The sequence below is a fragment of the Filicampus tigris genome, chromosome 1, assembly GCF_054856515.1.
Source record: "Filicampus tigris isolate MCC_2025a chromosome 1, RoL_Ftig_1.0, whole genome shotgun sequence".
Lineage (NCBI taxonomy): Eukaryota > Metazoa > Chordata > Actinopteri > Syngnathiformes > Syngnathidae > Filicampus > Filicampus tigris.
In genome coordinates, this window is record NC_141217.1 from 31,885,079 (window position 1) to 31,900,784 (window position 15,706).

Below are 15,706 nucleotides of genomic sequence, written 5' to 3' on the forward strand. Positions count from 1 at the left end.
ATAGCAAGATTATGCTAATCATAGAAATCATTAGTGATTATATACATCAGTACTGAGATACAGTACAGACAAACTTTTTTTTTTTTTTTAGATTGAGAGTCTTCTTGGCTTGTCAAGCTTATCTACTGCAGGGTTTCCCAACCAGCGGTACGCATACCCTTGGAGGATGTGAGATCAGTGCAGGGGGCACGTGGATACATTACATTTTTTTTTCCGGGATCAATAATGTGTGGCTCAGCCATGTCAAGATCACAACAGCTATGTATAAGGTCAAGTATCTCATTAAAGCTCAGGTGGATGATGAAAAGAAATTACAATTTCTATAGTGGGTCTGAATATAATTATTAAGTGTTTTATCCTTATATTTAAAGTTTAAATGCCTGTTTAAAGGGGACGTATTCAAAGGAGCTCCCTTTTTTATGGTAAATGTCTGGTATATATTTTTTTTCGTCTTTGTTTTGATTCCCCTTTTTTAAAATGTGTATTACTTATTTACTTCCAAGACAAATATTTGTTTTTTATGTTTCATTTAATTTAGAACAAAAATAAGTAGTAGAAATTATGGAAACAAGAAAAATGACTTTTCATCTAAAAGTCATTTACTTTACGTTCTACTTTTGGAGAATCATCAACACGTATGAGTAGGGGTACTCATGGTGGTTCGGGGTACACAAGCCAAAAAAGGTTGGAAACCACTGATCTACCGTTACAAACTCCAGTCCGGTAGATGGAGATGATGTGCCTAATGCTGGTTGCCAAACGTCATTCAAATCAAATAGGAAGAAGAAGCAGCAGTCAACTAAACCGGCGTTTGTCGCCACCTAGCGGGCGTAAGAATAGTCTCGCAAGAAGTCCGCCCCTTCATCATGACTCATTTGGGACAAATAATGTATACATGTAGGCTATCGTTGACCATGAAAATGTACCTCCTTCCAATTACAAACACGCAGAACCTCCGGTTAGCGGTTTCTGTGAAGCAAGGTGGGATTTGATTCTCTTGAGTGACCCCCACGGTCCTCTTATAGAGTATCCGCGGCTTGTGGCTACCTTTTCCAGTCCACACCCCCGTGACCAATTCCTCCTCCTTCGCGGCCGACCGCGGGAGAACACCTTCACTCAGGGCCGATGTCCAAACTCAAGCAGTTCTTCTACTTCCTCCTCCTCCGAAACTCAAAAAATTCACATTCCACCACCGTCTAACCGGTAACCAGTAACCACAAACAACAATCTGGCAGTTGTTCGGAATGTTCTCCTTCCTTCGAGCAGGTGAGTTTGCAAGCTGATGTTTCCTTCCTTTTTTCCTTTTTGCTGTCTTTGCCCACTCCTTAAGCTATTTCACTCGATCACAAACTAGACCAGAGAGGAATTATTTTTTGTTGACTAGTTCTTGAACCTTAAATCTTGTTTTGTATTCTAGAAAAGGGGAAAACTATGTGCTCAAGTGCCACGTTTGATTTTAAACGTTCAATGTGTATGAAAGTGTGAAAATGGTTTATTTTAATCATGAAACATCCATTCACAGGTATATTTAAGGTTATTTACAATTATTTGAAGTATAATCCACAAGGTTTCAAAACAAAATACAAAATTTAATATAAAATTGTGTATTTTAATAATATGTTTAATTCAATTGTTTGCAATAGATGTATTAAACCAGCAATTCCCATCAAGGGTGCAGAGATCATTAGGGATGTAAATTTTGCCAACTTTGTCCAGGCTTCGTTAATTTGTCTACGCCAGTGATGCATAATGAATGCAGAACAATCAAATGTTTCCACTAGATGGCAGAAGGTCTGTTTGATCTCAATGAGCACCTGTTGACATTCATGCAACAGACTATTACAGCAAAGTGTTCCAACAGGCCCACATTTCACACTAACCAAATTTGTGAATAAACTGAGATGAGATCAACATGATTCCCGTATTCATTCTTTTTGTGACTGTTTTGATTGGCGGTGACATTTTTCAAAGTTAAAATGGATGCCTCGGCTCAATAAAGGTTGAGAAAACCAGCATTAAAGAATGATTTAATGCGATGAATGATTATTAAATTAAAAATAAATTATTTAATTGGGAAATATTTTTTGGGGAAAATACTTTACATGACTGCATCAAATATTCAAGGGCTATTGATAATGTAATGATAATGGAAATATTGAGAGCCTGAGTGTAGAAGCTAATGGAGCTGTCAAGTCACAACATATCATTTCACGTGTTTAGGACAATAGGACATAACGTTATAGATCAGGACTGTTGAACCTACCTGTGGGTCATATATGGAACGTGATGTTGCCAACAAAATAAAACCTCTGAGCAACTGTTGTAAAAACATATCGTAATACAGTGAAAGGACCAAGCCCTGCTGCAAATGAAATTACACTACCCTAAAAAGTTTTATGCTTGTCTCCCAGTAGAGATGTGTCACGTCCACATTATACTGTAACTAGTTCCTTGCCACGAAAACAGGGCTTTCTGCACCGTCTTGTGGCATCGAAAGGCATTTCAGAGAGCAAAGCAACCTGAAAATAGCTTTCTTTTATCCAACAATGCGTGGTAAATTCCCCCAAAGAGCCCAAATCAATAGATGAATTCATGAGAAGTAAAGGGCAAAAATGCGGGTCAACACTGTACAATTACTGTAAATCCTGCTATTTGCAAACAGTGAAAAAGCACACATAATCCACCCCCAAAATGTTTAAAATTGCAAATATACCACCAACTATCAATCAAAAACACTTCACATCATTCAAACTCATTTCACAACATTACCATTACAAATAAATGGCTGACAGATTATTTAATATTGACAAACTGCACTGAAAGTGCAACTGTGCATGCCCATGTGACAAAGACTCACTATAACATCCACTTATAACACAGGTTAAACTTAGCTCCACCCCGACATACATTGAAGTTAGTCTTTCAATTTAGATGTGTAGCACAGACAGTACTTGACACCTGTGTCTATTTTTGTATTTGCCAGGCATTTGGCGCCACATTGTGGCATCTTAGTGTTATAGAAGAACTGCAAGAAGGTGACTTTTTCAGCAAATGACTGAGGATAGGTAGAGGTTCACTGTAAACGTTTGTTTATACTTACAAAGTAGTATGGCCTTGTGCAACAAGTTTTGATCAAATTTTTGGGTCGTTAGAGAAGATAACAATGTGTACATGATGTCGGTTTTGATGCATCACTTACTGTGTGAGCTGATGAATATAGTGCAGCCTTTTCGTGGGTGTGTGTGGGTGTGTGTGTGTATGTATACGGACGTTAATAAGTATTACCTCTGTGCTTCCAGCCAGTAAGAGAGACCTTCCATCTGAGAATGTACATATCTCCTCTCTTCCCCCCAGTGTTCCCACCGAGGATGAGCCACAAGACACAGATAGACAAGGTGGCTATTTATATAAGGCGCATGGTCCAAAACCTAGGGGAAAGTAGTGTCTTATAGTCCGGAAAATACGGTAATCGTCACTACCCCAGTTTTGTTGATGTTTTTTTTTTGGGGTGGATGTAGAGTGATGGACTGAAAGATCGACGGACTTCTGACGGACTTCTGGCAGACTAACTAATAGACTGGCTGATGAACAGACGATTACAATTGGGTTTGGCTTGAAAAATGACGGACTGACGAATGACGGACAGGTACCCAAGCCGCTGACTGGAGACGAATGACGAACCAGCAAAATTTTGTAAAATTCCCTCAGCCCACCTTTGTTAATGAGCAAACTAATAGTCCTGCCAGACCTCAAATTAGAACCTTTTTTGTTATTCGATGGGGTACGTTTGGGTTGTTGGTTTGGGGTGGTTAGATGGGTAGGTAGTCTTTATGCATGTTTTGTGCGTGCGTGCGTGTGCTCACGCATGTGTGTGACGATTCAGAGGGTGCCATCTGCGGGAAGAAGCTGGTGATCCAGACCAGGCACACGCACCAGGGTGCCTTCCTCCACAGACATAACTATGGCGCCGCTTCTGATACTTATTTGGAGGAGAGGGTCCCTGTACCCCAAGAAGACACTGAGGTAATCCATAAAACTCTAGGATGAATGACACAGCTGTAGCGTCAGGGATTATACATACAAGATTATTCATTTGTGACAAACAAATTGGGTTTAATGTGTGCACAAAATACAAATGAATGATATAAATGATGAAACAAATTGAAGAAATAAGGTAACAGACATTGCGCATTGGAGTTTTGTTTTAGCGAAGGTGTGCCCCATTCGCTTACCCAGATGACCCAAATTGTTCGCCGGAATGATATTAAAGCAGTAAATTTCAGATTCCTTGCGCACTTTGTACCGATTATGTGGCCGCAAATTTGTTTATTGTGCTGCAATTGAGCATTTGGATTATTTGGAGCATTATATAAATTTCATGTGGTACAATTGTTATTTATTATCATTATTATTATTATTGTGGCCACAATGGGGGAAAAAAAGTTCCCATGTGCAGAAATGTGCAAAGCTGTATGACAGTATGCGTTTCTCTCAACCGCAGAGGGGCTTTAGTTTGCGAAAGCTGTGGGCCTTCACCGGGCCAGGTTTCCTGATGAGCATCGCCTATCTGGACCCGGGAAATATCGAGTCAGACCTGCAGTCTGGAGCAAAGGCTGGTTTTAAGGTACAGGAAACGGGCACGAGATTCAATAACTGGAAATTATCCCATATCGTTTGCAGATTTTTAAAAGAGACAGCAGTCAACTACAGTAATCCCCTTTATTTGCCGTTTTTGGGACTGAGCCTTTATTGATTTTGCAAGTAATAGCTGCACCCTAAAAAATGTTTAGAATTACAGTATCTATATTAATAGTTTAGATATACCACAAACTGTAATCCCAAATCAGTTGTTTCAAACTCCTTTTACATTAGATTTAAGAAGAAATTGATTAAATGTAGTAAAAAATAAAAAATAAAAATCAATCTGCTAAGTGTGAAAGATCACGTGACCAAATCTGGAAAACAGGTTAGCGGGCTTAGCAATACAATGGGTTGATGACTGTTTGAAACCAGACTTGATTTAAAAAAAAAAAATCTTCATGGCTGGTGTTTCTGGACAAGAGTTAAATACAAAATCATCATTAAATTATTTATACAAATATGACAAAGATATAAAGTATGTGAACACGACCAATGCCTCACTTTGGGCTATTGTCAACGTCGGTGGCTCTGTGGTGACATCTTGAGTTTAAAGGAAAAAAAAAAAACTGTGTAGATGTTCAAAGTTCCCACGGGTGGTACTGTATGTGACAGTCCCCTTCACTATTCACTCCAGCACACACTTCCATCCAGGGCTTTGGCACTATTTGTGACATCTAGAGTCCCAAAAACATAAACACACATTTGAGTTTTTTTTTTAACTATTAATGCAGGATTAATTCCCCCAAAAACCCAAACAGATAAATTCATATATAGCGAACCATGATAGGTGGGGGATGACTGTATTTCTATTGTGTTTCAGTATTTTTTCTTCCTGCCCCGTGCACACCATTCTAGCATTGCTTCCTCAACATCGCTAGCGTCGGGCCAAAACCTCATAAGTCACATTTTTGTGAATTTCATATTTTTTCAAAAATCAATACTATTGGTTAGTCCTTTTTACACATTATTGACCAATCTAAAGTGTTGAAATTGACTTCCTCTCTTTCACGATCCAATGCTAATGACTGACTAAACTTGCCATTTTTGCGGGTCTCCTGAAAAGTGAATATTTTAGTACCTCTAAAATGGTTTTGGCCCGGCACAGGGGCGGAGCCATGGGTGGGCCTGGGTGTGCACAGGACCACCCAGATTGACAGACTGCCCACCCAGTGAGATCCGTGAATAGAATATATACTTTAATTTTTTTGTAATACATTATTATTGAATTATTTTTAAATTTGTGTTTCGTTGTGTATTTTATTTTATTCAATATTAAGAATGGCATAATTGTGGTTGGAGGTAGATCTGAGCTTCACATTATTCAGTTTGTCGTTTTATTTGAAATACGATGTGTCGGGACAGGAGGATTGTGCTCAGTGAGAGAAATATCCAGGCCCACCCATTAGCCACGTTCTGGCTCCGCCCCTGGCCCGGCACCAGTAATATGCAAATGGCTCTGCTAATGACATTGCTGAAGAATAAGAGCTAAACTGTCATCACACACAAGACGTTTGGTTGAACTCTGACATTGTAGAGTTGACGTATTTGTCTTTATGGCAAGTCGTCAAACTTTGGTGTCATGCTCCACCGACACTCCATGATAAAAACTCACAAATTTGTCATTTATCATTGCCCTTCTGTATCCTATACGAGGTTTATATTTGGGCATAAACGTACAAAACGTCTCTGTGTTTTTTGATGACGCCCTGGAAATGAGCTAAAAATGGCTGCTTCAAAACAAAATGGCAGACTTTCTGTGATTTTTCACGGTTGACTTTTTGTCACTTTTTTTTGTGGGTCTTAAGGTAGTCTATGAAATTCCACGTTGCTCAATGAAATTTGTTTCAGGGGTTGAATTCCCCACCAACTCCCCTGTCCCGCTGAAAAAAAACAAACTACCGAGACATTTTTTGGGGGTCAACGATAATAATTTTGGACACGTTGCTTCCTGTCAGCTTCTGTGGGTGTTGCTGGGGGCCACCATCATCGGCCTGCTGTTGCAGAGGCTGGCGGCCCGGCTGGGCGTGGTCACCGGGATGCACCTGGCCCAAGTCTGCCACCGCCACTACCGCACTGTGAGTGTCCTCACAACATCTCAGCTGTGGCCTCTGTTAACCAAGAACAGAGGCCTTAGCCATTATGTCGTGTGCCCGTTCACGCCACATTTCACCGTGTAATATGTATCGTGATAGACACGTGAACAATATCAATTTTATTTTAAAATGCCTTTGATAAATTGTTGGAAAAAAAAAAAAAATCAGGACAAAAACTCCCACTTTGGCATTGTGGGTGTTTGTAGGCAGAGACTATAGTGTGGCATTTAGATTTGTGCCACAATTCCAAGCACGTAAGAGGAGATTTTGAGCACAAAAGTGTCTTTTGAGCCGAGCTGCTCGATGGCCAATGCAGACATAAAGAAGAAACAGAACCGTTGAAGAAGTGTGTGCGTGCACGTGCGTTCATGTGGCGTACGCATGCAGTATGGTGTAACTTTTTTCAAATAAATGGCCAGACAATTCTAGCAATAAGATTATATTGTTCATACTAAACCAGTTAAACACCTCCGGATGGATACGTAGTCTCCAAGTAAAGCATCGCAGTCGAGTCCAAATCAGGCAAGTAAAATATGAATGGACTATGGCAATAATGAGCCCGCTACAAAGATAAAGTGAGCTAAAACGGTTGGTCGACTGTAATGCGTGCGCTCCAAAAGAGTATGAGGTCGCCACACTGCCATTGCGTGAACATTGAATGATGGTGAATGTAAATCTCAACGTTAATTTTAGGGTAGCGTCTTCCGCAAGAAAGCATGGTGTAGGAGCATGGATGTTAATGACATTGCACATTACACTTCATTGCAATGTACACAAAAATGGTGTACAGCACATTCCTTGAAAATGTATTACCAGATATTTTAGTTTGTTTTCCTCTTAATAGTTTTGCTTTTTTTAATTTGATCAATTGAAGTGTTTTAAATATTTACTTTAATCAATTTCATTGTTTCTTATTTTCCATAGATAAAAAAAATCAATAATTACCAATATTTACTTTTATGAAATACTTATATTGTGAAAGATTTTCAGCCATATTGCCCAACCCTACTAAGCAAATTTTGTTTTTTTATATTGTCCCGTTTATTAGATTTTTTTCAAAATTGCGCTGACCTCTTATTAAAGGGACGGTTTTGGCCATGTTTTCACTAACAAGTTCATTTTATATATTTTTTGATCAGGGAAATGGAAAGAGTTGTCATTTTCTATTTTATCAATAAATTTGGGAGAAATTAGGAAATAAGTGACTCCATGAATAACGTCTCTTGTTAATGAGGAGAATGGCCACGCCCCCTACCGTTCTATCCTTGTTTGGTCGGAGTCACTGGAGGAACCGATGTCAATAAATCCAAACTATTGTGCAGAACACTTTTATACTTTCACAGGTTAAAGTGGACAAGTGTAGTAATGTGCATTTGCATTTTGGTGGCGATCGGTCTCCGTTTTAGACAACAGAACTGACAAAGCGAGCAATATTACCACGCTTGGCTCCCTCCAGTGACGTAGATCGCTGAGACCGAAAAAACAACAAGCCACGCCCCAAAAAAGGGCGGGGCAATTTGTCGTAAATCTAATCACAAAAAAAGCCCTTAAATCACTACAGAGTCTTTTGAGGTGGGCATTTTAGGACTGATGTCATTTTTACTTGCAAACCAATTATATAAATGCCCATGTTAAGCTCATCCAACTGTCCTTTCATTAAAGTTTAAATATTATATGTTAAAATAAAATGACCTACATTTAGCATTTTTTTCTCCGGGTTCTTATTTTGAATAGAAATCGATATCGATCAATACGAAATACTGACATCATAAAACACTTTTCAGCGATATCGCCCATCCCTATGTATGTATACTATGGCTGCACAATATATCGCAAAAAATATCACCATCGCAAGAATGGCAGATGCAGTACGCTTTTGCTTTTGCGAAGACGTGCATTAAATTCATACTTCTATATGGAATTGTATGGTTTTATCTGACTTTGACCAATCAGATGCACGTCTGGCATGTGTACAGGTGCCTCGCGTCATCCTGTGGTTGATGATAGAGTTGGCCATCATCGGCTCCGACATGCAGGAGGTGATCGGCTGTGCCATCGCCTTCAACCTCCTCTCGTCCGGCAGGTGGGAACTGGCCACAAAAACGATCCACTTTTTCTCAAATCGGCTCTTAGCGCTGTCATTGCTACAACCACTGACAGGATTCCTTTGTGGGGCGGCGTCCTTATCACGATTATCGACACATTTTGCTTCCTCTTTTTAGACAAGTATGGTAAGTGGCTATATATTCAAAATACGCCGAAAAACATGCGCCTGCAACAAAAATTGGCTCTGGTCGTCATGCAGGACTGAGGAGGTTGGAAGCCTTTTTCGGTTTGCTCATCACTGTTATGGCCATCACGTTCGGATATGAGGTACCAATATTTATTTGCATACATTTTGCTTCTGGTTTTATTTGTAAATCAGTAAATAAGTTAATAAACGTTTAACGATTCCATGTCATCAAAATCTTCACATTTTTTTTCCATCCACCTGTTATCGATACCGCTTATCCTCACAAGGGTCACGGGGCATGCTGGAGCCTATTTCAGCTGTCTTCGGGCAGTAGGCGGGGGACACCCCGAATTGGTTGCCAGCCAATCGCAGGGCACACAGAGACAAACGTCCGCATTCACAATCACACCTAGGGGCAATTTAGAGAGTCCAATCAATTTACCATGCATGTTTTTGGAATGTGGGAGGAAACCGGAGTACCCGGAGAAAACCCACGCAGGCACGGGGAGAACATGCAAACTCCACACAGGGAGGCCGGAGCCGGGATCGAACCCACGGACATTTTTTAAACACTACTTAAAAATACAGTATTTCTAACTGATGTACCAAAGGCTGAAATAGCAAAGTTTGCAGTCATTTAACCAGAAGAGATCAGCAGTCCGTCCCGGACGGACACCCATTTTACTGTCACGGATTAATAGCATTTCCATTCATTTCAATGGGGAAAGATTATTTGAGAGACATGTGTTTTGAGTTACAAGCGTTGCAAAGGAACAAATTCAACTGGTGTCACAAGGCCCTACTGATCATTAGATTGCGCTTGGGCAGTGATTCTTTCACTTACCACACTTTGACAAAAAAAAACATCTCTAGATGATGGAGCCAAGTAAAAGCAACGTTGAATAGATTTTGCAGTTGACATGAACTTTACATGGGCCGGAGACTGTTTGCGGGATTCACAATCCGCTAGTGCATATCGTTTCTCCTCCTCCCTGCCAGTACGTGACTGTGAGCCCAGACCAAAGCCAGCTGTTGATGGGGATGTTCGTGCCATATTGCCAAGGCTGCGGTGCCGTCCAGCTCGGTCAGGCGGTGGGGATCGTGGGGGCCGTCATCATGCCCCACAACATTTACCTCCACTCTGCTCTCGTCAAGGTGACGTTGACGTGGACGCCCTGCTCTCGTTTCCTGCGAAGCCGTAGCAGCTAACCGGCGGGCGGTCCCAAATGTCCTTTTCAGTCTCGAGAGGTAGATCGGTCGAGCAAGAAGCACATCAGCGAGGCCAACCTGTACTTCTTCATCGAGTCCTGCATAGCCTTGTTGGTGTCCTTCATCATTAATGTGTTTGTGGTGGCCATCTTCGCAGAGGCCTTTTATGACCGCACAAACATACAAGTGGTATGCTTTTCCGCTTGTTTGCTTGTACTTTCTTTGATTTTGTCTGGGTGTGGGACTTCAGTTGTTTGGCATTTTTATTTCAGAACAGTGTTTGCAACCAATCAGGGAGCCCTCACTCGCACCTGTTTCCTCTCAACAACCACACTCTAGAAGTGGACATCTACAAAGGGGTAAAGTACTTTCACAGTTGTTTTCTCACATATTTAGAACGTACTCGGGAGATATAAAGGATACATTGTAGCATACTGGGTGTGTCATTATTTTGATACTTAATCGGCTTCAACCTTTTTTCAGGGAATCAGATGCCATTGATGTTTGCATTTTTAATGTTCATGCACACTGCCTAATAGAATGAAGGAAAATGTATGTTGAGTTGCGCGTTTGAGGCAGGCAACGCAATCCTGTTGTATCATATGAGCAAGTACCACCCAACTGCTGATGTGAAAAGCATGAAAATGCGAGCGGAGTTTGCCAACATAGCATTAGTAGTTTAACCGCTTCTAACTAGCCATGCAGCCATCAGACCAAAGCAGCAATCAATTCGTGTCATCTTTTGATCATGAATATTTGCACGTAGCAATGGCGTTGACGACATATGTAGGATCATAGCCTATTTGTATTTTAAGGCGTATTTGTTAACTTATTCACTGTGTTATTTCATAATGGTATGCATTTGTTGTATTGTTGAGTGAAAAGCGAGTTCAATGTTCATTCTGTTATTTTTTTTTTTCTGTCGCCGCCATCTTTCTGTTCGGGATGCCCAAAGAAAACGATCACCCGATCACACATTTGCTGGACCAATGACTATAGCATGTGTAAAAAATGTAATGCACTTACTTCGTCATACGAGAAGTCGTTTGTGATCACATTTTGCTTGCACCTCTGCTGAAGAAATTGGTGGTAGGCTTGCGAAGTGCGGTCTCTCTGAGGGACCATAGTACGCATGCTTCAAAATGCACACGCTGCAAACTTAGGACGTTGCATTGTATTAGTTCACCACTAGATGGCAAAAAAAAAAAATCTACACACTGTCCCTTTAAATAATAATTGCTGTGCCCAACTTGGCCACCGAGCGGCAGTATAAGACTGTAATGCAGACACAAATGAAGAAGAGAGACTCAGCGATTCAGTAATATCCGTTCTTCGCAGAGGACAAAGAATATGTGACTGTTAGTTTTGTAATACCGTCTGTCTCCATGCGTTGCTCTACCGTTTATTTCAAAAAGCCATTGTAAAGTGTTGGGAAAAACCTCAACTATCAGTGCTAACCGTTAGCATGTCAATGATGTTGTCCAATATATAAGCATTAAGCTAGTAGACGTTCAGGCAAAGTTATGTGGTTGTTTTAAATACACATTGTGTAATTTAATTAATTTTATGTACAGTTTGACACTAGCTTCAGCTAAGAGTGGCATAAAAGAGCTTGAAGCCTCTTTTTGTCTTCAGGGAGTGGTACTGGGCTGTTTCTTTGGGCCGGCAGCCCTGTACATCTGGGCTGTTGGCATCCTGGCAGCCGGTCAGAGTTCCACCATGACAGGAACGTACTCGGGACAGTTTGTCATGGAGGTTAGTACGCAAGTCCAATGTGTTTAGACAAATCGTTTTCTTCTTTGTGCAGTTGTGACATCTTTCATTCCCGCAGGGTTTTTTGAACTTGCGCTGGTCTCGCTTCGCTCGGGTGTCGCTGACCCGTTCCCTGGCCATCGTTCCCACGCTGCTGGTTGCCATCTTTCAGGACGTGCAGCATCTGACTGGCATGAACGACTTCCTCAACGTGCTGCAGAGCATGCAGGTCGCTTTTTGCAAAAAACACAACTCAGCCTTTTAGCGCATAGTGGAGCAGTTGAGGTGCACGTTTCCAATCGTTCTTATAACTTGTAATGGAAGTCAAGGTGGTACCTCTACTTATGAACGTCTCTTCATACGAAATTTTCAAATTACAAAACGCCTCAACAGGAAAATATTGCCTCTTGTTACGAAAGAAATTTCAAGATACAAAAGGTCAAAATACAGTATGGGCTGCTACTCGCAGCTCCGGAGTTTCCTGAACGCAACATACTCATAGCTGCTCTGCCATTGGCTGTCTTCGGGCAGTAGGCGGGGGACACCCTGAATTGGTTGCCAGCCAATCGCAAGTCGCGCATGAACCTTCCCGAAGACAAATGGCCTGAATAAAGTTTCTTTGTGTCTCGCAGCTTCCATTCGCCCTCATCCCCATCCTAACGTTCACAAGTTTGCCAACTCTCATGAAAGACTTTGCCAACGGATTGTGAGTCCGGTGCCGCCGCCGTCAACATTAGATCGCTTCTGCTTGAAAGCAAATTCCAAACCCACGTTGTTTTTCCAGGTTTTTTAAGATCTGGGGCGGCCTGGTCATCTTGATGGTGTGTGTCATCAATATGTACTTTGTGGTGCTTTATGTGACAATGCTCAGCAGTGTGTGGCTCTACGTGCTGACCGCCTTGCTGTCTGTAGCATATCTGGCATTTGTCGGGTACTTGGTAAGTACCATTGTCCAGTCATCGTTTTACATATACAAATATAAATTTTCACCATATTTTGAAAATTCAGCCCCCGAAGCCAATGTCACTTAGCAAATGAACATTTTTAAGAGTGTGTAAAATGAGTAAATGTCAGGTCGAAGAAAGCCATGCTGGAAAAGAGGAAGTCTGCCGTTTTGGTTTGAAGCAGACATTTTAGGGCCATTTGGCCAATTGCTACCAAATTTAAATCACCATGACTATGCTATGAGAGATCACGTGTGCAGCAGGAAATGATCCAATTTCATTTGGTTGATCTGAAAATTGATTTATTAACTACATGTTGATGTGTGTTGATTTATCTGTCTATGACATTAATACATTGTTAGCCAAAAGTCATTTTTAACTTACTATCTTAATGTCAATTTTAAAAAATACCAATGTCCTGTACTTGCTAAAAAAATGGATCTTTTCTGATATCTGTATGGATTCTTAGTCGTTCAAGTTGCTGTAATCTGCAAAGGTTGAATCGAGGCGGGCAACTGGACTCTTTTTGTTTGTTGTATTTGATTTGTTCTTGTTTTTCGTAAACGTTCAGAAACGACTTATACTTAAATTATACTATTAGGCTACCGAACGCGTGCTGAGCATTTCTGGCGCCGCGTTTCTACACTTCGTCAATGCAGTTTGCGCGGCTGCGTACGCGGCGTCATGTTTGAAGCAAAAATTTTGCCCATTTCGCCGAGAATGGCTGCAGCAAACTTTTGCCGGCTTTGCAACGGCAACAGCCAATCAGAGTCAAGCACATGCTTACTACGTCACACGCGGGGGCGCAGCAAGCAGACACACAGCCAAATAAAGTTTAAAAACAAAAAAACAAGACACACACACACTCAGCGGGGTAAATAAAAACAATGTGGGACAATATCATTGCTGTCTGTGGGACCGAGAAGTACGGCATACAACACAGCCACACTGGTAGGGACTTGAGTGGGGTGAACTTTCAACCAAGATAGCATTTAGCAGCCAACTCAACCACAGGTCATCAGATTTACTAGCGATGTTCAAACTTGTTTTTTTTCTGTCGGAGGAGACGCCCCTCCACCTCTCCGCTTGAAGCAAACACACCATAGAAAACTCTAGCATGCATTATAGTATAGAAACTATAAAAAAACCTCTTTTTTAAAAAGTTTTCGTTTTCGTTTTTTAAACTGTGGCCATTTGTCACTGCTCTTCACTTGAGTTCTTGTTGTTTGCAGGCGTGGTTGTGCCTGATCGCTCTGGGAGTGCCCTGCCTGGATCCGAGCGGCCGCATAGCGAATGACGCCAGCATCCTTATTGAGCCACAGCCCGAGTTTGATTCCTAAATGGCGTAATCTGTGTTTGATCAAGTCGAAGGTCGCCTCACAGGTGATGATGTTTTGTAAATTGAACTCTTTGAACTGAATTCCTAAACAAGTGTTAAGTAGTGAGAAGTAAGACCATGAAGTCCAAATACAGCCTAGTACAGTTACTGCAGTTTTCAGCTAGCTGTATTGTCATCCCTCGCTATACGGTGGTTCACTTATTGCAGGTTCGGTGAAATTTCTAATATAGCTAACGCTATAGGCAAGAAATAGTATGTCGTCACATTTTCAATTCCATGTCACTCTCCTTTTAAAGGCACATACAATGTAACAATTAGTCTTGTGGTGAACAGACTTTGCACACATCTGATTGGTAGGTATTTTGCATTTTATGTATAATCTGTGATTGGTTGTAACGTCATAATTTGCTGATCGATCAATGACGGCATTGATCGGATGCGCAAATAATACATTACAGCAAACACAATCTTGTTCCCTCCAGGGACGTTCTGTGCTGCCATCATTAATAATCCAAGGTTTCTCACCATATACAGTCGGGTTTATGTTTTGAGTTTTTTTCCCAATCTTTTTAAATCTTTTTTTTTTGTTTTGTTTTCTTTCATTTTGGGGGGGTGGGGGTTAGGTTCTCCCAACACCATCCCGTCCTTCCCCTTTTCTGTGAATTGAATGTGTATCAGTGTTTTTGGGATCATTTTAGGGTTTAATAAGTATTATTTTTTTGCCACTGCATTTCAATGGGCATCAATTATGTGTGAATTTTGGTTATTTGTGGACCGGCCCGGTCCCAATCCCCCACGAATACAGGGGGTTGGCTGTACAGCAAATTGGATGGATTGGTCCATCTTCTCATCGGATTGGTGATCGGTTATCTTTTTTTTTTTTACTCGGTGATCGACTCCAAAATCTTGATGGGGTAAAGCCCAGTGTTGAATGTGAATCTGTTGTTCAAAATTTCTTGTCTAATCTGAAAAAACAATACAGTAAAAGTATGGTGTGTTTTTACACCTGTTTTCATGAACTAATTCAGAGTTTTTCTTACCGAGTTGACAAGCTTAGCAAAGCTATGGAAACACATTTTGATGACATAAAAGCGAGCGACCTCTTAAACAACGACGTGATGTTTTATGTTTTTTCTAGGGGTGACAAATTAGTGCATTAATTGCGATCAATTAATTACAGCCAGAGTTAAAGTGTTAATTTTTTTAATCGCATGAATCTAATTTTTAATCTCTAACTTTACTGTTTCTGCTTGTGCTTGAGTTGTTGGGGGGTGTAAATAACAATGGTCAATGTCACACCCTGAAGTGGACACTTATTGGCTGTCATTGTGTTTGGCATAACCTGTTTGATAGGCTCCTATTGTAGGTGGGAGGGCAAATTCAGGAGCATAGAATAGATGTGAAAATGGAGGAGCATGCGACAGTTGTTGCTCTGATGAATGGTAAATTTATAAAACACCCTGACGGCACTGTTGATAAAGGCAGATTTATATGC

At 40.9% G+C, this 15,706-nt stretch overlaps 1 protein-coding gene across 1 annotated transcript; it reads left to right on the forward strand.

Moving 5' to 3' along the window:
- The first annotated feature begins 824 nt into the window (after nucleotides 1-824).
- LOC147153598 (natural resistance-associated macrophage protein 2-like) lies at nucleotides 825-15,230 on the forward strand. Its single transcript, XM_086032741.1, has 16 exons — nucleotides 825-1,266; nucleotides 3,300-3,395; nucleotides 3,884-4,023; nucleotides 4,502-4,624; nucleotides 6,597-6,716; nucleotides 8,711-8,817; nucleotides 8,895-8,965; nucleotides 9,040-9,107; nucleotides 9,967-10,122; nucleotides 10,207-10,365; nucleotides 10,449-10,535; nucleotides 11,812-11,931; nucleotides 12,008-12,157; nucleotides 12,561-12,634; nucleotides 12,713-12,866; nucleotides 14,105-15,230. The coding sequence occupies exons 1-16, from the start codon at nucleotides 1,245-1,247 to the stop codon at nucleotides 14,210-14,212; spliced, it is 1,755 nt and encodes a 584-aa protein (XP_085888867.1). The 5' UTR covers nucleotides 825-1,244; the 3' UTR covers nucleotides 14,213-15,230.
- The last annotated feature ends 476 nt before the right edge of the window (nucleotides 15,231-15,706 follow it).